The 23,643-nt window shown below is 35.9% G+C and overlaps 1 protein-coding gene across 2 annotated transcripts in view; it reads right to left on the bottom strand.

Moving 5' to 3' along the window:
- The window catches only part of LOC107087158 (protein shisa-9-like), a 134,572-nt gene that overhangs the window by 65,187 nt on the left and 45,742 nt on the right, over positions 1-23,643 (bottom strand). For both annotated transcript variants that reach the window (XM_015378577.1, XM_015378578.1), the window contains exon 4: positions 16,018-16,133. In XM_015378577.1, the coding sequence (XP_015234063.1) occupies positions 16,018-16,133 (116 nt within the window). The remainder of the gene's footprint in view (positions 1-16,017; positions 16,134-23,643) is intronic.

Genomic DNA, 23,643 nt, shown 5'->3' with positions numbered 1-23,643 from the left:
CATAATTTAGATGTTTTATTTTTATTTTTTAGTGGGGTTAGCATATGGATCCCTTACCCAGTGACCCATATGCAAGGAAAAGCCTGTGACTAAACTACATGGTTTTATTAAGCAGTCAATAAGGAAATAACCCACATTAATGCTTCCCTAAACAGTCTTTTTCAATGTCTTTCTATCCATCTTTAGTGCATTATTAACAAGCTCAGTGTGATATAATTGGCAATGACCCCATGTGGCACTGTAATAGCATTCAATGGAACTAAGGGATGTGGAGATGTAAACAAAATCTCTCTCTGACACAGATTCTTCAATACTCACACACACATTATGTCCTACTATCCTTACTTGGACTTTCCATTAACTACCACTCATTTTGCATTCATTTCAATGGCCTAACCCAGACTCACACCCTAACCCTACCCAATATTAAACTATACCTAACCTTAACTTACTGTAGTGTACACTTTAGTCCTAAACCTAACCGCCCACCCAAGAAAGAAGCATTTCCTCATGGGGATCAGTTGACTGGTCCCAACAAGTCCCCACAATGTAGCTTATTCCTGGGAATTTGGCCTTACACTGTCCCCACAAGGTACTAAATAGATCTCTGCACACACTAATCTCCACTAATAGCACGTCATTTCACTTAACTACAGTGGTCCATTTCATGAAGCAGGTTTACCGAAAACTTTAACTTGTCTAAACTTGAAAACAGGGAAACTCTGACTTTTCCGCTGTCTCCTCTTTCCTTACAGCAATCATAATTTTGTCAAAATTTATATATATATTTATATATAAATAATTCACTAAGTCAGTTAGACACATTAGGTTTTAAAAATAAACATTGCATGTCCGTCTCACGAGGATCTGATTAAAGAATGCTCAGCCCTTTTTCAAAGACAATTAAACACTTATAGGGAGAGGATTTCACAACTCAGTTGACAGGACATGAGATTACTTGTTTTAGGTTTGTTTAAAGTGAGCGAGATGCGGATCATTTTATTTTTATTTAGTTATATTTACAGTCAGGGGCGCCTATATAGGGGGAAAGGTTGGGGCGATTCTAAGGGCCCTTGACTGAGGGGGGCCAAAAGAAGGAGTAAAGATTTCTCCCGCTATATTTTTCAAATATAAAAAAGAAAGTCCAGCAGTAAAATAAATAATCTTCATGTTCTCCCTCGTTTTTCTGCCATAAACAGTGAAACAAAGCATGAATACATTGACACCCCTTCCAAATAAGCAATCCACTGGACTTTGTTTCCAAGTTCGATGGAGAAACGTCATTGAAATGTTTAGTAAAATGTTGTCCTTTTGCTTGATGTTGAACTCATATTAAGCATTTTCATCATGCGTTGCACTTCTTGCCTCCATCACTAGTTTTCATTGACTGTTTTTCGATCTAATTATTTTTTCATTTTAAATTACTTGTTGTTTTACTTTTACTTATGTAACAGTGCAACCACGGCATTCACAGCTGTTGTAATTTATTCCATACTGCTTGGCTTTTTATTGGTCATTTAATTTTGCTGCTCAGCAGAACACTGATCTCCATCTTCAATGCCATTTCTATGAAAGAATACCTTCTGACAAGCAAGGAAAGTCATAGCCTTCCCACTTATATGTAGCCTTATTTGGCATAATTGGGGCAGTAATTATGTAGATTTACATTTTTTCAGGAATGCACGCTCACTTATGCACAGGTGGACTGCAGTAGGTTTATAAAGATCATTTACCACAGTTTACTGAAGTTTGGAACGAGATGTGGCGTGTTTGTAAGAGAAAAACTATGAGAAACTTACAACAAGAACACAAAAATGTTTTTGCATGAAGCCCTTTCTTCCTGGGACTAGGGTTAATAATTACACAGTTTGTAATTGGTTTGATTGTATCACTTTAGCAACAGTTAGATTAAGCTTTGGACACTTGCTTCTGCAGCCTACCAGATAAAACCCATGCGCTAACATATTTCTATGGACGTCGTGAAGAAGTCTAGGTGTGTTAACAGCTTTTAGAAAAATCTTAATGTGTTAATGATTTAATGTTTAAGAGTCATTTCAGAAGAGGATGTTGTTATCTTTGTGTGATCACTTCTGGGGTAAAAAAGCCAAGACCCAGGATCCAGCCCATCGAACAGCTCTTTTCAATTATTTTTACATCAGTGGAGCTGTCCACAGTGAGTCCCTGATATCTTCTACCATTAGGTATACATTATTGATTTCCACATTGGAATTCAATTAAAAAGCTCAATGATCACTGAAATTACTTGAAAGTGTCAGTTAGCTGAATATTTCTTGCATTAGAAAAACGATTTAAAAGGAATTTGGCTGAAAAAGATGGTGTCCTATACTTTGTGTCAGTAGTGTTGTTTATTTCAGAGGTTAATATCTGGACTCATTAAGGTATTTTTGTCTTAACCAATTTAAAGTACTTCTAGGTGTAAGATGACCTATGAGGCATACAGATAAAAATCAGACAAAATGGTTTACATTTTCAATTTGAAAATGAAATCTTGTTTTCTGAGCACTAAGGGAAATTAAAGCTTTGTCTGCATTATTAAGTAACTTGGTGGCCTTCTTGTATTCCTTGTTTTTTCCATCTTTATTCCCAGTTTCCTTCTTGTTTCCCCCCTCACCATCTGTCCCTCTCTCCTCCTTCCTACTCGACTAACCCTTCCAGTTTACATCCCTATGGGCACACCCTCATTTGTGTCTCTGGTTTCGCTCACATCTCTGTTGTTTCTGTACTTTAACTTTTTGCTCTGGTATGCAGAGAAAAAATTCGTCAGGATTTTTATTTTATTTTAAATCTGTATTTCACTCTGAATGTTTCAATAGGTAATAGCACACAACTGCTATTTAAACATTACATTTAACAATTGCAGCATTTTTATTTTGTGACTATACAAGCAGTTACTGTTGGATCACTGTCCTCAGTCTCTCTTAAACAGGGTGTGAAAATACATCTAGTTTAAAGGAAACAAATTAGATATTTGGAAGGAAACCAAGATTATTAATTTCTTTTGCTTTAACAAGGTTTTACCCATCACAAAATACACAAAAAATTAGTAACGTATAGGGAAATCAATCTACAGTAGGGCTGACTGGTACACAGCAAACTTGCCAAAATCATGATGCCAGTCATCCGTTCGTGGTTGCAGGAAATCTAAAACTAGAATTTGTTAAGTATGTCCAGGGAATAGCGTTGAAACTGCCTTTAGTCAATAGGGCAAACAGCAGAAGCCTTGACAAGAATTATCTTACCTCTGAGGCAGACACAAAAGGAAAAGCCAAAGGACTTTGTTTTTATCACTGTTTTATGAGTAGAGGAGGTGTAGGCCTCATTGATCCTATGGTTTTTGACTAGCCTATCAAGAAATCTTATCAGAAGACTTTCAACATGACAAAATGTGTTCCCATCAGCTTTTCATAATGCACATTTTATAGTACGTATAGCATCAGAAAAGCTTGATGGAAATGGCATTATTCAAAAACTTTAAATTCTTAAAACAATATTTTACACTTGCTGGACATTGTTTTTGGCTTTTGAGAAAGATGTGTAAAATGGGAAATGGTAACAAATTTTTTGAATTACCCTTGATGTAGCAAACTTTTACCTCAAATGACTAATCAGCTGTTCACACTGTTGGCCTCTTCCCAGATGTTCATATTATGCATGTAAACACGGCAGAAAGACTGTAAGAACAACTTGCCTTATAGAAAATTTCTCCATTACTAATCTGTGATCAGTGCTAGATTGCAACCTCTACTTCAGCTTTATTACAGCCATGCCTTGTAGTCATAAATGGCTTGGCTACCATGTGTGAGGACATTACACTTTGGGTGCGTTCGATTTCAGAGGCTGCATCCTTCAAATTAGTCTATCTGGACTGGGTCCTTCGAGGTCCATGAAAATAAGGAGGCCAGAAGAGTTTTGGCTACGGTTTCAAACATTCAATAACCATTTAAAACAACTATTTTCATTAATTTCAGACGGAACTATTCACACACTTGTATTATAATAAACTACACTTACAATATTCACTACTGTTCCACACCATTTACCTTTTTCCTCTGAGAATGGAGCAGCTGGCTTTCTTGGACTCGCAATGAATCACGGAGTACCAAGGGCTAAGTAGGATACTTAGACTTCAACGTTAGACTCAACTTTGTTTATCCCTTGGGATTACTCCTTCAAGGAAATTCTGGTTCCAGGAGCTTATATATACAAAGATAAAAATAAAGCAGACAATATAAAAAGAGTGTATATAGAACAAAAAAGCATAAAAAAAAAGAGAAAAAAAAGTTGTAATGTCCTGGAATGTTTCCCTTACATGTAGATCGAAAATTATCTGCACTATCTAAGGGAAGACTTCATAGTAGTTGACTTGGGTTGTTGCACGGCAGAGATGTACTGACATTATAAATAAGTAAAAAATTACACAGGCTACACAGTAGTTGACATGTGCTATTGCAAAGTGAGAGAGAATATTGCACGAGACATAGTAGGTAATAAATACAGAGGATCGTTCCTTCAAAACGGGCAAAAAGAAGGATGTATTTGTTGGCCACATAATGAGGAGTCTCCCAATCCAAACAGGCCTTGCCTCCGCGCTACAATGTAATCAGCAAAACAATCTGGCCTTCGAAGGACCATTTGTGTCACTTGGTTGATTCACTTTAAACCAAAAGGAAACAAAGTCATGTTTTCTTTTTTATTGAACTTTTAAAAGTTTGCATAAAATTAAAATTTTAGTTGGATAGAAACACAGCAAATGGACGCAATAACTACTTCCTCTCTTACTTTAAAATAAGGATCTCAAATATAGATTAACATTACTTGATGCACATCAATACCTTTATTATTCTCAAGTTGGTCACTCCAGGATTTGGGTAAGGCTGCTGCAAAGCAGATTAAGATAAAACCATTTTATCATCCCTGAGACATGGAACAAATTAATGCAGGTTTATTACAGACTATGAATCTCCCATTTTTTCATAGTGTCTGCTTCACTAACAGGACACCCCTCTGCTTCACACTCAGTTCTTTTTCCCTCATTTGAAAAACATCCACAAAGATAGGCTCTTGTTTTTTTCTTTTTTGTGTCTGGTGATTCAACAACAACAAAACTTTTCTTAACTTACAAATAAAATCTGTTTATGATGTGCTGAAGAAATCTCAGCAAGTAGAACATTTTAGATAAAGATTTTTTCCCCCCATATTGGTTTCAGTAAAACATCATTCTTAATCTAGGACGATGACAGTTTGCAATATCTTTGGTCTTATTTTGTGAATCAATCTTATCCTACTTAGGTAAACAAAGGCAGCTGAGCCTCCCAATGCCCTCTACTTCTATTTCAGTATAAAAGTATTGGATAAATTAGAAAAAAGAAATATTATTTTAGGCACTGCTTTCTCTTGCAATATGATGCTTTCTTAACACATACTGTTGTAACAGTATTTTACCTCAATTTACCTCAGCAAGGGAAAACATTCTCTACAGAAATATAGTCCTTAGGAACACAAGCATACTTGGTTTTGTGATGATATGAGCAAAAGTGAGTTTTTATGTTTGAATCTGCTTGTCTGGATATTAGCATAACCTTGCCTACTAATATATTTTGATCTCCATTTCTACAAATGATCAGTTCTTGAAATTATATTTGATCATTTTAAAGCAATTCATTATGTTAAACTCTAATTATGCTCAGACTTGAGTAGCAGGTGATTACAATTATGGATTTGGTGCAGGAATTGAATATGTATGCAGCTCAGAAAACAAAAGATTATGTTTGTATAATTTCAAGAAAAGCTGACGAGTCATTTGGGAGCTTTGCTTGTTGTGCTTGTTTCTGTGTTGATCAACAGTGGCAAAAAGTTGCAAATGCATCAGCGTTCAGCTTATCCGGCCAAATTTAAATACTAATTTGTTATACTCTCATTTTGCTGAATTATTTCCATCTACCACTTAGTCCTTTCCCCCTGTTCTCTGCTCTAAACAAAACATGATTTACACAAAGACTTTCATTTCCAAATTAATCTGCAGATCACACTTTGGAAACCCCATGTCTTCCTCTTTCCAACCAGCCTGAATCCATTCTCTTTTCTCAGCCCCTCTCTTTTGGCCTTTTAAGATTTACCTATAATAGAAATTTAGCTGAATGTAGTCAAAGAAACAGACTGGTTAAATAAGAAGATTTTTTTCTCTATCGGCAGGGTAGAACTAAGAATTGAAAAGAAGTAAGAAACTCAGAAAAAAACAACAACTGCAGTGTTCTTCAAATTCTCCTGTGCATCAACCCATTGAAGCTACAGTGCATCAACTCATGTCATAAACCTGTTAATGATTAGGACATAGACTGATACATGGCCAGAGTCTTTTTTCAGACTGTCCAACAACTCTAATTTATAACCAAGTAATAATATGTGATATATGATGGTGAGAGTCTAAAATAGTTTGTACTTTTCTTTATGGAATATGAATAATTTCCCTCTTCTGTTTTATGTTAATGACAAGAATTTTTAATCTGAGGCTATGTATTTTCATGTTTTCACAGTTTATTCACTGTAAAATTTAAAAACTAACATTTATGTTACCCAAAGGTGGGGATGATGTTCTGTGGATAATACCGAGTTATTTTAGTTGATATTTTAGCTAATATTCATCCAAAAAAGATGGAGTTTTCAATGACTCACAAAAGTATTAAAACCCTTTAAACTTAATTTACATTTAGGCAAAAACAAACCATAAACTTCTAAATATCTAATAAGGAGATTATGCGATAAAGTAGTTAATGTTTGGTGGAGAAGTCAGTACTCTCTAGAACAACCTTTGATGAAATATCTGGCTTCAATCTAGAGGCCATATTAATCAATGAATGTTTTTACATTATGCTCTGCAAAGCAGCTCAGTCTAGGAGCAGACGGCAATCATTTAAAACATTAGTTCTTAAGTGGCCTTTGACTAGGCCAATCTAAAATTTGCCCTGATCTACAATATTCTTTGTAGCTCTTGCTGTATATGGAGGTTTCCTGTTCTGTGAAAAAAGGGGAACTTCTGTCCTGGTCTTCAGTCTCAATCTGAACAGGAGTACCTCTGCATCAGGATGAATTGTGTCTGGGCTCTTTTAAGTTTTCTGCCACATAGTTTCACAAATATGAGCAAAAGAATATACATTTCTAATGGCTCATTTTTGTTTTTATCAAGAGATTTCTTCCTCCTATTTGTTTCATAATGTACATATTTATGGCCATTATCCTCTTGGGACCTTCTCTGGTTACCATTCCATTATCTTCAATATTGAAGTCCAACACAGCATTCCATTATAGCCATGGATATTAGAGAAAATGGGTCTAAAACCACATGCATCTTACACCCTTGGGGAAAATCTGGAAAATCCTGGGAAGTCTGTGCATCATTTCCCCCCCATTTCAAAATGAGGCACTATTTTGGAAACAAAATGTTTGGACTACCGGTAATACAAAAACTGGGATCTGCTGTATCCTTCCATAAATCTCTTTAGACATTTCATATGCAAGTCTTTGAATAACCATTCAGTATAAAGAAAAACCTACCAACATCTAAACTCCAGCGTATGAACTCATCTCTCCATGTCCATGTCACTCCTCATGCCATGGAGTGATGAGTATCTCCATCATCTGAACAAATCTTTCTGGATGCCAGGAAACAAAGAGACAGTTTGTAAGATTGGGAAATCCATAGATGGATGCAGAGGGACTGAAAAGCTGCAGCAGCATCAAAGCATAACATGCAAAATGATGCAGGATATTTGCAGCTTAGAAAGGCTGCCTACTGTAAGGTGTGTTTTGGTGAGATGTGCTTGATATGTTTTGAGGAATATATAATCATTTTATGCAGTCTCCTTCTCTTAGAAAAAGAGAACGAAATAGCTACTCATGCCACTAACTGAATGAGTAGTTATTTTAACCCATATATTATATGTTACTGCATGGCTATTTTACCTCTTTTCCTTCCTAGAGAAAGCCCCCAAACGAGGTAGAGGTCTCATTAACTCAGTTTTTCTTTTACATAGAAAGTATTTCTAGGGCAGTGGAACTGATTTTTTTTTTTATATATGTCTGCTCTGTCTTCCAAAACCCCCAGTTGGTTGCAGCAGATGGTGGCTCACCATGAGCCAGTAACAGCGAAAGGGGTGTTTTCCTTTTCACTGTCGCCACCAGCATGTTCAGTTGGGAAGGATTGATGCATACTCAGGGTCTGGATGCTCTAAAAAGATCTAATTCATTAAATTTAACTGACTTGACAACTCTTAATATAAATTGGATGCAGTAGTCTTGTGAAGCGGCTTTAGAGACTTTTTTTTTGGAATTGGTAAAATGCAAATAAGCCAAAATGAACAAGAAGATCATGTATGAAGAAGCAGCACAGTTAAAGTTGTATGCCTTGCAAAGAAAAAAGAGAACAAGCACTTGGCTGTTTCTAAAAATAAATCTTAATTCTTGACATTCACCGCATTTAACTCAGAATGTCAAGACATTTTTCACCCCTTATAACATGCCTTTTCCCTCTGCAGCTGACTGATAACTGGATTTTCAGCTGATATCTCCTGCATATCTTTGGCATGAGTAATCCATTTCAACCTGTAGAGACCCACAAAGAAAAGCTGCAATCTTAAAAAAAATATATTCATATGAATGGAAAACGTTCTTTGGTGCTCAGGTTCCGGCAAAAGACATTTATGCTTTGAATCGACTCGTATGAGTTGATTCGCTTGTATGAGTAGCCTAGGATTAGAGTAGTCTACACCCTAGTAAAGGTATCGGCACCAAGCTAGGAGACTAGACCCCAAACCAGGGAGTGAAGGGAGAGAAATTAGTGGAGATGCAGGGCCGACGGATAGAGAGATTGCGGCGGGATGTGCCGATAGAAACAGGAGTAAATAGAGAGAAACTGTTCAAGAGAAAAGGTGAAAGCAGTTTGTCGCGCGAAAAGATGCACTACTGATATTGAAAATGATCATAATGATTAAGAAGATGATGAGAGCTGGTTGAGTTTGCATTGTACTGAGAGCCTGCAGGTGTGGAAAAAAGCAGAAAACAAGCGCAATGTGAAGTAAAAGAAGAAGGCTTACCACCACCAGTCAGTGCTGATTGTGCGTACTAAGGCTAAGAGAACATTGAGCATTTAACGAGGAGCGGAGGTGCGGACGAATATGAGGAGCTATAGCTGAATAAGATCAGTCACCAAGCTGTTGGAGTGATGATTCTTTGAAGAAACCTTGAAAAGCAGATTCACTGAATGATTTTAAAGAAAGTTGAAAACCTGAAACTAAGACATAGAAGTGGGGCTAGAAATCATGAACAACCATGCTAGAAATTGTCTCGCAAGACCTGAGGATGGAGCTACACCCGTATGTACAGTAAATTAACTGGATACGGGGAGTGAAGGACGCCATGTTAACAAGAATGATCTACTTTAGTAATCCTGAGTCATCTTAAAGTCACGTCAGGAATGAACTTGATATCTGATAACATACGAGACAGGCAGCAGTGATGCTCTGTTGTGATTACTGCAGTGATGGGCTGTAGACATAGGCCTGCTGGAAAGCATCTCTCATGATGAACTGTAGCTGCAATGTGCCTGATCTAATGTGAGCCCGCTGTAATGCAATGTAGGTGCATTTGTGACGATGCCTTACAGTAATCCACTGCATGGCGATCATGATACTGTAGGTGATACTAAAAGCAGAGATGAATTTGCAAACAATCTGAGGTGTTAGAGGGGGCTAGTCCAGGAGCTAGAAGAAGGGGATCTTGAAAGATGATCTTCTGTGGAGGGGGTGCACTCCTTACGTTGATTGGCTGAAGCTTTAGGAGGGACATTGCAGATGGTCCATGTGAAGCTAAGATCCTTCTAGATAGAATTTTTAGCTTCAGCTTCATCTTACATAAAATGCTCAGTATGGCTTTTTTCCTAAATTCTCCTGGTTAGGCACATTTTCCAAGCCTTTAATAAAAAAAACGTGCATGGATGTTAAACATTTGTAAGATATATTCCACAATATCCGACACAAATTTAAAGTTATTTGACTCTTATTTGTAAACATACAGAGTATTCTAATTTTTTAAAGGAATTTCATATTTTACCTAATTTTCTTTCCTCCCAAGTCTTTCTCGACACTCTTAGTGACCTAAGTGGCCTGGCAGATTAAACGTGTTTAATTAAGTTGTGATTACTGTATGTGATGACTAACACGGGAGGATCAGGATGTCTGTATCTCATCATTGTGGTTTTCATCAGCCAGTGCCCACTCCCCACCAGCAAACACACACAGATAACAGTTCCCATCCATATGTCTGCCATGCTAATCATTAATCCCAACGCTCTTCTGCACCTTCCTTTTTATTGCTCATTAACATATGCTCAAATGTCCTCCAAGTGTCCTCCAAGCCCACTCTTGTACATTAGGCTTCATCAAATGAAATGCACTTGCATTTTATTTGTGTTGAAACACAAGAAGTGTTTTAACACAAATGAAATGCAAGTGCATTTCCGTACATTGGAATAGCCTTGAAGGGGGGATTTATTCAAATTTTTCAATTTTAAAGATTACAATTTAATGCTTATAGTATTTTCAGCACTTCTCTTTATTTTTGCATGGCTTACAAATAATGTAAAATGACAATAATAAATGACACCAATATTTTTATACGCCAATACAGACATAAAAAGCAAAATAACTAAACAAGAATTATGTCTACAGACATAATAGTATATGAAATATATACTTATTTTGGGCTCCTTTTTTATGAATTTTTCAATTAAAGCATTAATATAAAACAACCTGGAAAAATAAAGTAATTGTCTGTCTTATGGAGTTATGATCAACCTAATTTTTCTGGTTCATTTTTCAAAAACAATGCACAATCCTCATTACTTTCAGACGTGCAGAATAAAAAATGCCTAAATAAAACCTGCCTGACAACGTGAAGTAGGCTAAAAGGTTTTTTAAAAATACTCAAAAGAAATTTAAAAGCAGATGAGGGAGTCTATGACAGTTATTCGTCTGGCAAAGCTTATAAATCCAGATCAAAAGCTTGAAGATAAGTAAAAGGGCCTCCATCCATCCACGCAGGTTTGAGCACTCAGAAGATACAAAACTATTTTTTATCATTGCACCATTCATGTTTTCTGTTACCACATTGCATTTTGAGTACAGGGTATGCACAGTGTAATCACTGTAAGAAAACATGAATTCCTTTATATCATTAAAAAAGATAAACTTAAAAGATAACTTCTTTAAGGTATCTGAAGGGCATGTATTCAGATCCTAATCTTGAATATTTAGACAAGTCAAACCTGTACTGGTTCATCCAGTAAAAAAAAAAAAAGAGATTACTATTTTAGGTTCCTTAAACCTAAATGTCATGAAAAGAAAGAAAGGGAAAAATTAGCTTCTTTAATGTTTTTTGAAACACAGAACCCACTCTGAGTTAATTGCTGAGAAAAGTGTAAAATGTTTCTTTTAAATCTGGGCTAAAATATGCTATGTTAAATCCCTGCTCCAAAATAAGCCAGTTTTGAATAGAGAAGTTTGACAACTGAAGATGCTTTAAAGGCTGGCTCTATGAAAAAAAAAAACTGTATAATTCTTTATTTTTTAATAAGAACTTTTAACTGTTTTAAATCTGAACCTCACAGTGGCACAAAAAAGGAAAAACATGAGACATCTCTAAAAGAGCAAATACTGCTGCTCTACCTAGTATTTTTCATAGTGACAGAATTCTTGGCTTTTAAAATGTGAAGAATTAACAAAATGTAGATGTAATTCTCACAAAAAGTAGATATTATGTGGCTACAAAAGGTTTATTGAATTCACTAAAATGTAATATTTGTGTATTAGACCAAGACAGTCTGAAGTGATGATCCAGTCACGCTAAATTTAATGGTAGATACTGTGTTGCAGTAATTGTGTTTCATCTTTTTGAATGTAATATCTTAAGCTGCAGAGTGTTTGGCTCTTAGGACCCTGGAAACATGTGCTTAAAGGCTAATGACGCAGAACATAAGATTCCAAAAGCAATATCCAAAACTATACAAGTAAAAACAGATGAAGTTAAAGGAGTGGAGAGGAAGAAACAGATGAAATAAGAAAAAGGCAGAACAGAAGAACTCAGTGTGTTAATAAGCAAAGATAGAGGGTGAAAATGAGGCCAAAGTCTTGTTTTAATCATGTGTGGGAGGATGAAAGCGGAAGTCTTTCCTTTTTTCCCCCCTCAGCATGAATATAAAGACTGTATGCACAAGTGTATGAGTTTGTTAAGGTGGGAAATAAAAGAGTTTGATCAATAACATCTAGAGTTGACAAATCCATGAAAATTAACTAAAGGGTACTTCTTGGCCAGGCGTTATCTTCCACCCTACCGACAATATGGAATTATTTTTCCCATTTCTATGTGTGGGAAATTATTTTGTAAACATTTAAATCAAACTTGAATTCAATTAGATACCTAATTTACTTTATTCATTCATTTTTCTTTACAGGGGGGGTGGAGGTCTAGTGGTTAGGGCGTTGTACTTGGATTCCAGAGTTTCAAGCCCCACTCCCACAGACTGCCACACTGGTTCCCTGAGCAAGACTCTTAACCACACACTGCTACCCGAACACCGCACAATGGCAGCCCACTGGTCCCCAAAGAGATGAGCTAAATCAAGAGAGTGAATTTCGTGGCTTTGTACTTTTGACAGTTTAATGACAATAATGTTGAATTCTATTCTATTCTATTCTACTTTCTTTCAGGTCCTTTTTTTAAGGTAGAGATCAAAACCCAATTTACATCCGAACCTTATCAGAGTACAGTATGTGTGCCTTACACTCGAAAAACAAGACTGGGAGCATTTATCTGTCATGGATTTATACATTTATCCTGTTTCAGACTTCTGAATGTGCCATCAGGCTTGTTACAAATGAGCCCTCTGAAAATATGCCCTCTAATTTCATCATCAATCCACAGAAGAATTGAGAGGTTATATTAAGCATGTGTGTGGGGGGAGTGTTTGTGGTCAAAGCATTGAGAGGAACAGGCAGACAGATGGGTCACACGGTTATCCCTCTGTGGGTCTGAAACTGGAACAGTTAATTACATCTTAATTAAATATGACCTGTGTGTCCGCCACTCTTCCTCAGCCACTGTCGGCATGTGTCTGTCTGTGTTTGCGTGAATGAGGGAGCCAGCACTGAGAGGTGATGATTGAGTGTAACATGAGTCGGTGTCAAGGGGAGCGTTTCCTAGAATTGTAAACACTTACGTGCATTCATGGTGTCCGTGGTGATCAATCACGTAAATGAAAGGCGTCAGAGGGAATAAACGTAACTGTCCAGTGGGGTAGTTACCTGCTGGGGCTATGAGATTATTGCAGTGACATGTGGTGCAGTCAGATTCCTCTGCATAAAAGCTAAACATTTGTTAGAGTTTATTTTTGCAGTCCTCTCATAATATCACTTTATGACATGCTCTTCGTCAGGTCAGGAACCGTTGGTTAGCATACCAACAGAGACAAAGTGGATAAATATGAGATGGAAGGAAAAGAATTTCATAGAAAATCTGGAAACTATATCATGCGTTTAGTTTTGTTTTGGTCAAAACTCTATGTATTTCTTATTTAGTAGAAGAATTTCTATGCTTTAGTAACCTTGCATTCTTGTGTGAAGGTGTGTAATTCTTTCAGGACCTTGCAAACCTTATCTTGTTGCATTTTACATATCAGTTTTTTTTTTAATGGAAAAATCTTTTTAAAGTTGCTTTGAGTTACCCCTCCTCACATCTTTTTGTCATTATTTTCCATAACTCGACTAATAAATAGATTCCAGAGAATCCAACTAACCTAGCCAGTCAACAGCGTTTAGCCATGTTTTGATTGATCTCTAAATCCAGTTGGTTTCAGCATTAGTCTGAGATTTGTTACAGGAAATTAGTTAACATCAAGCTTCAAAAGACCAACAAAAGCATCATGTCATACACACAAAACTATGTGGAGTAATTTAAGGAGTGTTGGTTATAAAGTAAGTTTCCAATGTCCAAGCATCTCATGAAAAACTGCATTCCATCAAAAAATAAGAAAAAAACTTAACAAGCACAACTGCAAACCTATCAAGAAACCCATCCAAATAGACTGACAGATTAGAAAAGGAGAGCATAAGTCAGGAGAGCAGCCAGGATACCAATGGTGACCTTGGAGGAGCTGCAAATTAGAACTTTATGGCGAAAATGGTATGGGGTTGGCAGCTGATTACCCGCATCCCCACAAAACACAGTGAAACATGGTGGTGGCAGCATCATGCTGTGAGCAATTGTTCCTTTGAATGCAGAGTCAGGACAACTGATCAGAATTGAATTGAAGATTCTTGACCTATTAAACTCAATCACGCAACTACAACCATTCTGAGATATAATGTTTATGAAATAAAACACCCATGGTCCATGTAGGCAACCGGTCACTTAATAAAGACAGGATGAACAGAGTGTTAGATTCTGCAAAACACCTGATACTGAAGCGGAGGCTTTAAACAGCCAGATAGAGGAGTTAAGATAAGGGATTTAGGGGACTGGAAGTATTACTGTTATAGTGTGGTGACATTTAAACAGTCAAATAGAGGTTGCTTCAATGACTTCATCACACTCACATTTAATACCTGTGTGAGATCAAAGCAGATTTACTCAGAATGCTTAGAAAGCTACTGTTTTCAAAGAGGTTGAACTATTTAAAACTTTTGGTCAAAGCTTAGGTTGCTATGTGTTTGTTTAATCATTCAAAATCCTAAGATTATTCTCCAAGTTTTCTTTGTTTTAATACACAAAACGTCAATGTAAAGGGTATTTTGAGGCACCTGTGCTGATAAAGATTAGAGGCACTATAGTTCCCAACAGCAGAGAGTTTGAATAAGCTGGAGCATTTTTACTTACAGACTCTAAGACAATGTCTCTTGACTTTATTATCTGAATCAAATCCACAGTTTATCACATAGATCCACATAAAACAAATCTTCTTTCTAACCCTTGAAATATTGACATTGCAATAATTCTGCAGTGTTGTCCGTGTGAGTCTTTATCAGCTGAAGGAGCCTGGAGAGATGAAGAAAAGCTACGTTTTCTAACTTAATTGCAAAAGGAAAGGAAGAAAGCGAAAATCGGCTATTTATAGACAAATGGGTAAAAAATTACAGCCATCTTTCTTCCAGCTGCACAGGACCGATCTGCCTAATTTACTGAGAGACATATTTTCTCATAGTTGAGCATTAATTACTAAACATTGCAGACCATGAATCCAGTAGCCTGATAAACTCTACAAACTGTTTGTTTGCTATAAACTTACAGCACCAAAATATTATTATTGCTATGACATATTGTATGTTTTTCTTGAATGAAGTGGCTTAGTGCTGGTCTTCTGGTTCACTAAAGAAATACATTATTGTTTTTAATACAGATTGACCTCCTTAGAAAAGCATGCAAGATAATTCACCCCTACTATGCTTAAAGTGTGCACCTTCAAAAACAACAAACTTTGTGAGAAACACAATGGAAAAACAATCAGAGGCAAAGTTTATTCGTTTTCTAGAACCTTAGAATGGGAACTTTACAACACAATCTTGTCCTTGTTGTGCACTGCAAGGATGCGAATGTCTGTCTGTCTGTCTGTATATATATAGATATATATATATATATATATATCTATATATATATGGAACTATACGATTCAAAAGGATCATTTGCATTAATAAAAGAAAAATGCTCAGAATGAGGCATAAAAGATATATATATATATATATATATTTATATATAGTATATTTTTTTACTGTAGGATTGAAAAAAAAGACAAAATCATCGACAAAAATGGAAGCTACTGCTATTAAAATAAGTAAGATAAACTGCTTACATACAAGAGTTTTAAATTAATTTAAAATTCCAAGTACTTATTACATTATTTAGTAATGTACTTAGTACATTCATTTTGGACAGAAAACTCAAACTAAATCCTACCGTTGTTGGAGCGCATTGCTCTTGCAGTGATGCCGTTCGTCCCAATAGGATGATGAACTCCAGCTCCATCCACCACTCCTGCCTCCCCTGGCTGCTTCAGAAGCTCTGTCAGAGTTCTTGCAAGAAAGACAGGACACATATAGGACAAATTATGTTGGGAATGACAGATCCTTCCCCATTAAAGAATAAAATATAGCTAAGGAAATTACAAGAGAAAATGCTGAAATAAACTAGGACTGCTTCAGCAAGGGGATAGATTGTGTCAAGACATGGAGTGGTAATAAAAAATAGAAAAAAAAGTACATTTTTGATTTTGACACATTATGGAACTATACAATTCAAAAGGATCATTTGCATTAATAAAAGAAAAAGAAAAATGCTCAGAATGGGGCATAAAAAAGAAGACGGGAGGAAGAAAAAGAGAAGTCTTTAGTTTTTTGCCAGTAGGGAGTGCCAATCATTTACAGAAAATAAATATATATGTGAAAAAATGTCTCCAGTTCTCTTTTTTAATCCTTTGAACAAAAGCTGATGTCTTTTCCAAACTGGAGCAGGAAAAGGCCTACTGATTTAAATCAATGGAAGAGTTCAGAGCCAGCTGCTGTAAACAAGGACTGCAAATACAAATCATTGTAGACACTGGGTTGGTTTCACTAACTGAACAGAATAATTATCATTTAATCATCCAGTGAACTGTGTAATCTTGCTTCATGTGTGAATCCCTTTGAGAGTTTCTTTGGATTCCCAAAATGTTAGGTCAACTAATATAATGCATGGTCCAGAAAAAAAAAAAAATCTGTGTTAAAAATACCTTATTTATATAATTTCACCCACTTCTGTACACCTTTCTAATTAAAGTCACTTTAATAAGTTATTGCTCTCAGGAAAGGGATCTGTAGCAGAATTAGCATTGTTGTTTCTGCATAATCTTAATTTATTATGAAACTGGAGCTAATTGTTTTGTTTTATTGAGTCATTCTTTTTTAAGAAAGACCCCCCCCCCAAAAAAAAGTAAAGCAATCACTCTGTTTCTGTTGACAAGGAAATTATAGCAACATGCTCAGCAAAACAGCTGTGACCTGAGTGCTGCTATCAAGAGGCCCGTGAATATTTCCTCGTCGTTAATCTCACAGTTGAAATCTTTCTCAAAGGCTTTCTAAAATGCATTAGAGCAATTCTCTTTTGATTAGCCTGCTGTGAAATACTTGTGTGTGCTTATTAGAGCGGTAAGCATTAAGACATTAGCCCAGCACAATGTTTAAACCCAACACCGCCGATGGTAAAAGTGCCAACATAGAAAGTGTGACATGTGTATAATGATAAATTTATACGTGGATAAAACAAGATGTTCACAAAAAAGTGTTTTGTTTTTTTTTTTCTTTATCCATCTAAAATTAATTAACACCAAACTTTTCCTATTTAGATCAGGCAGGGTTATTAAAGTAATTAAAATTTGCTACATTTCAAAGTAGGAACCAAGATATTTTTCTACATTCTTCGATTATAGAAACTAAGATATATACATTTTTTATTCCTTTAAAAAAAATTGTTAAAGCCTAGAGGATGACATCGATTTCTAAAGTTCAGACAGTCATAACAAATGGTTTAAATGGAGGCCAACCTGCAGGTGTGATTTAAAGCTGCACCTGAAACACATGAGAGCAATTTCAGGATACCTGAAGATGCCATGTTCATCTGTTCAACGATTACATTCAAGTTTAAAGTACAAGAAAATTTCTTCCTTGCCATACCCCTCAAAGTATGACTTCAGGGTCCCCACAGGTCACAGAACACATTTAAAAGAACTTCTGATAAAATATGATTTCTTTTAGACATCTTTCTTGGTCAGATAAAAGTAGAAATGGCTGAAACTGTGAAGTACAGCGGTGCCAGTGTCATGCTGTGGTGGGATTTTTTTTCACAGGAGGAGCTGTTGTACTTCAAAAATGAAATCACAGCATTTCAAAGAACATTGAAACATGAAACACAGACCCAACATCTCAGTAAATGGGCCTTCTAAATGACTGAGGGTGTAAACAAACCACCAAATTAGATATGAACTGGCACCAAGAAACCAAAGTCAGTGTTTTAAAGAGCCCATTACATAGCAGTAGTCTAAATCCCTATATGTTTGAATAATGAGGAGAATTATTTTAAATTTGAAAATATTTCAATAACATGCCCACAATTCCAATGCTTAGATTTTATCGAGTTGACACATTAGTGATTATAATGCATTCCACTATTCAATGAAGAAAAATTGTTTTAATCCTACTGTGAAAATAATTAACTCATATAAGTCTGTCAAGCCCGGAGAAAAATCCTTCATCTTTCTTCGCAGCTTTCTCAGTTGTTGTTTCAGTACTATTTTTCTATTTCTCTACGGCTCTGCAGGCTTTTTTCTTCCTTTAAAAAAAAGGCAAGCACCGCAGTCTCCTGCCGTCAGTCGAAGTAATTTCTGTGCAGAGCTCTGAAGGCTGGAATAAAGATTTTCCTAAAAGGGATTACAGTAATGCAAAAAAAAAAAAAAAAAAAACATGAGGAGATTAAAATAATGCTGTAGTGAAATCTGCAAACTGATCTAGGTTTTGAATAACACTTTATTTGTGTCTTACTATATGTTTGGGAGAGACTATTAGAAGTTCTTTGCTAGAGGAATAATATGAGATCACAATGAAGATTATACAAACAAAAAAGAAAAGAAAGAAGGAATCAGTTGATGGAAATGGTTGAGAGGCTTTGGTGTCTACAAATCATCGTAGATTAGAGGATGAATCCAACCTATGAAGTTTTCTTTTTTTTGTGTGCTTGATTATGAATATTTTGTCACCTCTCATATATTTGCTGTTGTTGAAATCAAATATATGTCAATTAGGTAACAATTTAAAGGCAGAACTCCAGAACCAGGTTAATTATTTGGCTCATCATAACTTTTGCCTTGGTTCATGCAATATTTTTGCAGTTAGTGAAAGCAAGGTCTATTTTGACACACCAAAAATTCTCTGTAGTATTGCTTGTCCGATTATCTCCTACCGGCATTGACAAAAATAAAGGTTTGGAGGATCCTCGTTTAAAAGGTATTTCTTCACACCCCTTGACATTCTGCTCACAGTTAAAGATCCATTAAGCAGCCCTTTAGTTGCACAATGACCAGCAGGACCCATTTTTTACTGGGAATTAAAACGGGAGTGCTGATTGAACTCATGGAGCTCAGCAAAATGCCTCTCAGATAAATTAACATCAGAGAAAACGTTTATTGGGAATCACATATCCCATGGGAAGACAAAGCACATTTTAATTATTTTAAAATCCATAATGCATATAACACTACACACAGTGACTCTGCATATAAAAGGGACTGAACTTAAAAGTCATTAGACATTTTTTTTCTTAAGTTTAAAGAAATTAAAAACGGCACATTCTGGTCAAGCAATGATGTAACACTGGAATAAACTGTAAACCTTTCAGTAAAACTAAATATGTCCCCAACCTGCAATAACAATATCCTATACATGTAACTTAAATTTGCTCCTTTAACCATTGTCTTTTTTTCTTTGGGTTTTAATCCTGTTTGAATATACAGAAAATGCAGAGCCTCTGGGCTTTTTTCCTGTTATGTTCTTATTCCACTTCTACTTTATATAGGTTACTTCGACTCTAACTTTCTAGTCTTTGTCCTTCATGTTTAAAAGTGCTGTACATGTTGTTCTCTACACTTTATCTCCTCAAAATCATCATCTTCTATGCTTCTTATCACTTTCATCTTAGCAGTTTTGCAAGTCTGACTCATCTTCACGCTTTTGTTATCTCCCCCAATTTTGATTTTATCGTTACAAAAGCCTGTATCTCTTGCTGTCTTAGTTAGTCTATATTATGTTGATTTTCTCTTGTTACTTCAGGTAAAAGTTCATTATGAAATGTAAATCTTTTTATGTCTTTTTCTCTGCTTACAACCATTAACTTTTCTAAGGATCTCATTGTTGTATCCGGTCCATCTATCAAACATAAACCCACATTCTTGTTCTTCCCTGTCTTAATGCATTTTTATTGCCCTAACTGAGGGCTGTAAGTTACACTATTGCAATATTTGCAGTCTTGATGTGACAAGATGAAAAATACGATTTTAGAAGCTTCTAAATCTGTTTGTACAGCTTTACCAGCACAATGATTGGCAGCTATAGTTCTCAATGTTTGCTTCTTTTACAAAGTTTTTTAAACTTCTGTTTATAGAGGCAATTTCACTGTTTATACTTTTATTCGATTTTTGCATTGGAAAAATACTTTAATGATCCCAAAGGAAAATGAAATGTTGGAACCCATTGGCATTTTTCAATGAGTAGTTATAGATGTTAGCTGTAGGGAGAAAGGATCTTCTGCAGTGATCTGTGTTTCACAGAATCTAGAGAAGCCTTTAAAGAAAGAAAATCTGTTATTGTTTTACAGTCCTCTAAAGAGAATGCTCACTGTTGTCCATATTTGTCTTGATTTTATAAAGAATTATTCTGTGTGAAATTATTTTCAGAGGTCCCAGCGGAGTTACTAGCACAGCTTCTCTATTATCTTGTTGATTTCCATTAAGTCATTAGCTCGGATACTGTTACCCCAGCAGATGATGGCAGAAGAGGTCACACTCCAAAACAGACTTACAGAAAATATGCAGCCTCTTACTGCAAACACTGAAGCTTCTTCTTTAGAAATCACTTTCTGCTCTGTCCCTTCTTGTTGATGGCTTTAAATGTTGAGTTTGTTGTCCAGGTGAACACCAAGGGATTTATACTCCTCCATCACCTCCACTTCTTCTTGATGTTAATAGGATTCAACATTTTCCTTTTTCCTCTGAAATCTACGATCATTTTCATGTTTTCCTCACATTCAGGATCAGATGATTACTTCCACACTATGCCAAAAATTGGTTTACTAGCTTTCTGTACTCAGCTTTTGTCTATCTTTGATGCACCCAATTACTGTAAGGTCATCTGAGTAATTCTGTAGATGACAGGACTCTGTCTTGTACAGGAACTCAGACATGTACAGAGCAAAAAGAATGGTAGGAGTATCATCCCCTGTTGTGCTCCTGTGCTGCTGACGACTTAATTATACAGTTGACCTTTCAGGCTTACCATGTTTGTCAACGTAGTATTTGATCCAACTGATTATTGATGCCGCCTGTCTTCTGAAGTTTCTGACAAAGCAAGTCAGGAGGACTTGTTAAATCTAGTGGAGAAATCAAACAGCATTGATCCTCACTGTGCTGTCTGTCTTGCCTAAATGACAGTGGGGTTTGTTAAAGCAGGTGTATGATGGCGTATTCAACTCCAAAGCAATAAGGGGACTTCAGAGGGTCCTGATAGCTACTTGCTTGCTTGCTCAGGTGCACTAACAGGAGTCTGTTTGGGACCTTCATGATGTGTGAAGTCAGGGCAACAGGTCTTGAGGACTGTTAGTCTTTTTTGTCACTGGAACAAGACAGGAGGTCTTCCACATCCCTGAAACATCTCCTGGGTCAGGCTAAGGTTGAAGAGGTGCTGTAGGAGTCATTTTCCTCTATCTCATTTCGAGAATGTTGGCATCTTCTCAAAAGATGGTAAAACAAAGCTAAAGGAGCATCAATTTTGTAAAGAACTGTATTAAAAAATAAAGGAAGCATTTGCATTGCAGAAGTTAAATATTTCTCACAATTGCTGACCATACTACTGTACGTACTCCCTGGTATTTTGATGATTTATTGCTGGAAAATTCCACATCCTTTTAATTAGAAGTCCTAACACTACTTTTAAGCTCCCTATATACATTCTTCATCAGATTTGAGCAAAGAATCTTTTTCTGAAATCACAAAAATTTACTTTAATTTAGAAGAAATATTAAGGTTCAGCCAGAAGGTACCTTTAAGCCTGAATTTGGTGGAGATGTAGATAAATTCAGGTAAAATATGTTTGCTTTTGAACTTTTTGTAGAAGTCTACCAGCCTCTTCAACGTTGATGATTCTACTAATCCCGCAACACAAACAGCAAAATGCATAATAATGAGAGGCAAATATGGGAAGAAATAAATCTATATGAACGACTTAAGGCAATGATTCACCCGTATATGTACTCCTGTTAACATCAATGATTGCTTATAGTATGGTTGACTCAACTGCACATAAAGTATAACCCTGTCTGGTCTTCATTGTATCTTACTGTCTGCATTATTTTCCTTGGAGCAAAAGTCAATCAGACTGGATGAAAAAGGTTCAGAATCCGGGTCAGAGGTTTTTAGACATTATTCCTCCATTGTTGTGTTCACTGAAGCCGACAAATACAAAAACTTGCTTCTGTGTGTTAATCCTGGTTGTTTACTGCTGTCCTTGTTTGATGTCAGCTTTTAAGGCTCTCTATGATTTCAGAGTTAAAAATCCTTTAAAAAATTAATGTTTTTGCATTTTACTTTATGAAAATTAATTCAAGATTCATAATTCATTATCCTGCTACAATATATTTGTAATAGTATTGTTTACTAAAAACCTTCATCTGGCTTTTTGCTGTAGTACGCTCCCTCAGATCGATAATACACATCACAATTGTGACATTATTTGACAAAATAAAATGTTATTAGATTGTTGGCTAAGAACGAAATCAATAAACTTTTGATTAATTGAAAATTAGATTTATGTGTTATTTTCCAATGGAATAACCAAAGGCTGTAACCCTTTTGGCTTCTTTAGGCTTGGCTTTTGAAACAATGGGGCTAGTAGCAAGGAGTCACAAAGGAACATCTATAGAAAAGGTCATGTTTTAGCAATAAAATGTAATGAGTATATAAGGAAACATATAAACAATATTGTTGTTTATGTTCTGATCGGACGCAATGTCCGTGGTGGATTTACATAGAATTTCTATACAAGCTGCATTCACTGTCCGTCCTAACCGTGGTACTACATCCAGCTGAGGTGTTGAAAAACAGCAGCACCGGATGGAGAGAGCAGAGCTGTGATCAATGAAGTTGAATAGAGCTCAACTTTTCTGTGAAATCTTGACACAGCAACCAATCAGGGACTCTAGAAAGTTTTTTTTTGTTGTTGTCTAAAATGGAATACAGAGAAAAATAATAATAACAAAGGTAGATTGTTAATCACCCTGGACATAAATCCTCAATGTTGAAAATCATTACCATGGTTTATGGCTCTACATTTCTACATTAGAAACATTAAGGACACAAAAACACATTATTATATGTGTGAAAAAACACTTTCATACTTTCTTTTCAGTTTTCCTTTTCTTCTGGAAAACCATATAATGGCTTCATTAAAGTTGCACTTTGGGATGCTGCACTGGTTTCCATGGAAGGTGTGCGAGAATGAGCAAGAGCTGCAGGCGTTTATGCTTAATAAGGACAATCATACACGATTCTCAGAAATCACAGGAGGCAGTACACCACATAACTAGTGCAGAGGTAGTGATTGACACACCAAAAACAGCTGTGTTCTTTATCAAAAGCATTATTTGTTATCATCCTTATTTTATTTCTCACAAAGAATAAAAACATGAGGAGGAAACTACTTTATGATCTTTTTTAAAAGGATATAAACTGTAATGCTTCATCTACCTTTATAACGAACATTTAGACTTCTCATAGCTTTCTATGCT

The sequence above is a fragment of the Cyprinodon variegatus genome, unplaced genomic scaffold (assembly GCF_000732505.1).
Source record: "Cyprinodon variegatus isolate N-32 unplaced genomic scaffold, C_variegatus-1.0 Scaffold175, whole genome shotgun sequence".
NCBI classification, from domain to species: Eukaryota; Metazoa; Chordata; class Actinopteri; order Cyprinodontiformes; family Cyprinodontidae; genus Cyprinodon; species Cyprinodon variegatus.
This window is presented reverse-complemented; position numbering and strand designations above follow the sequence as displayed.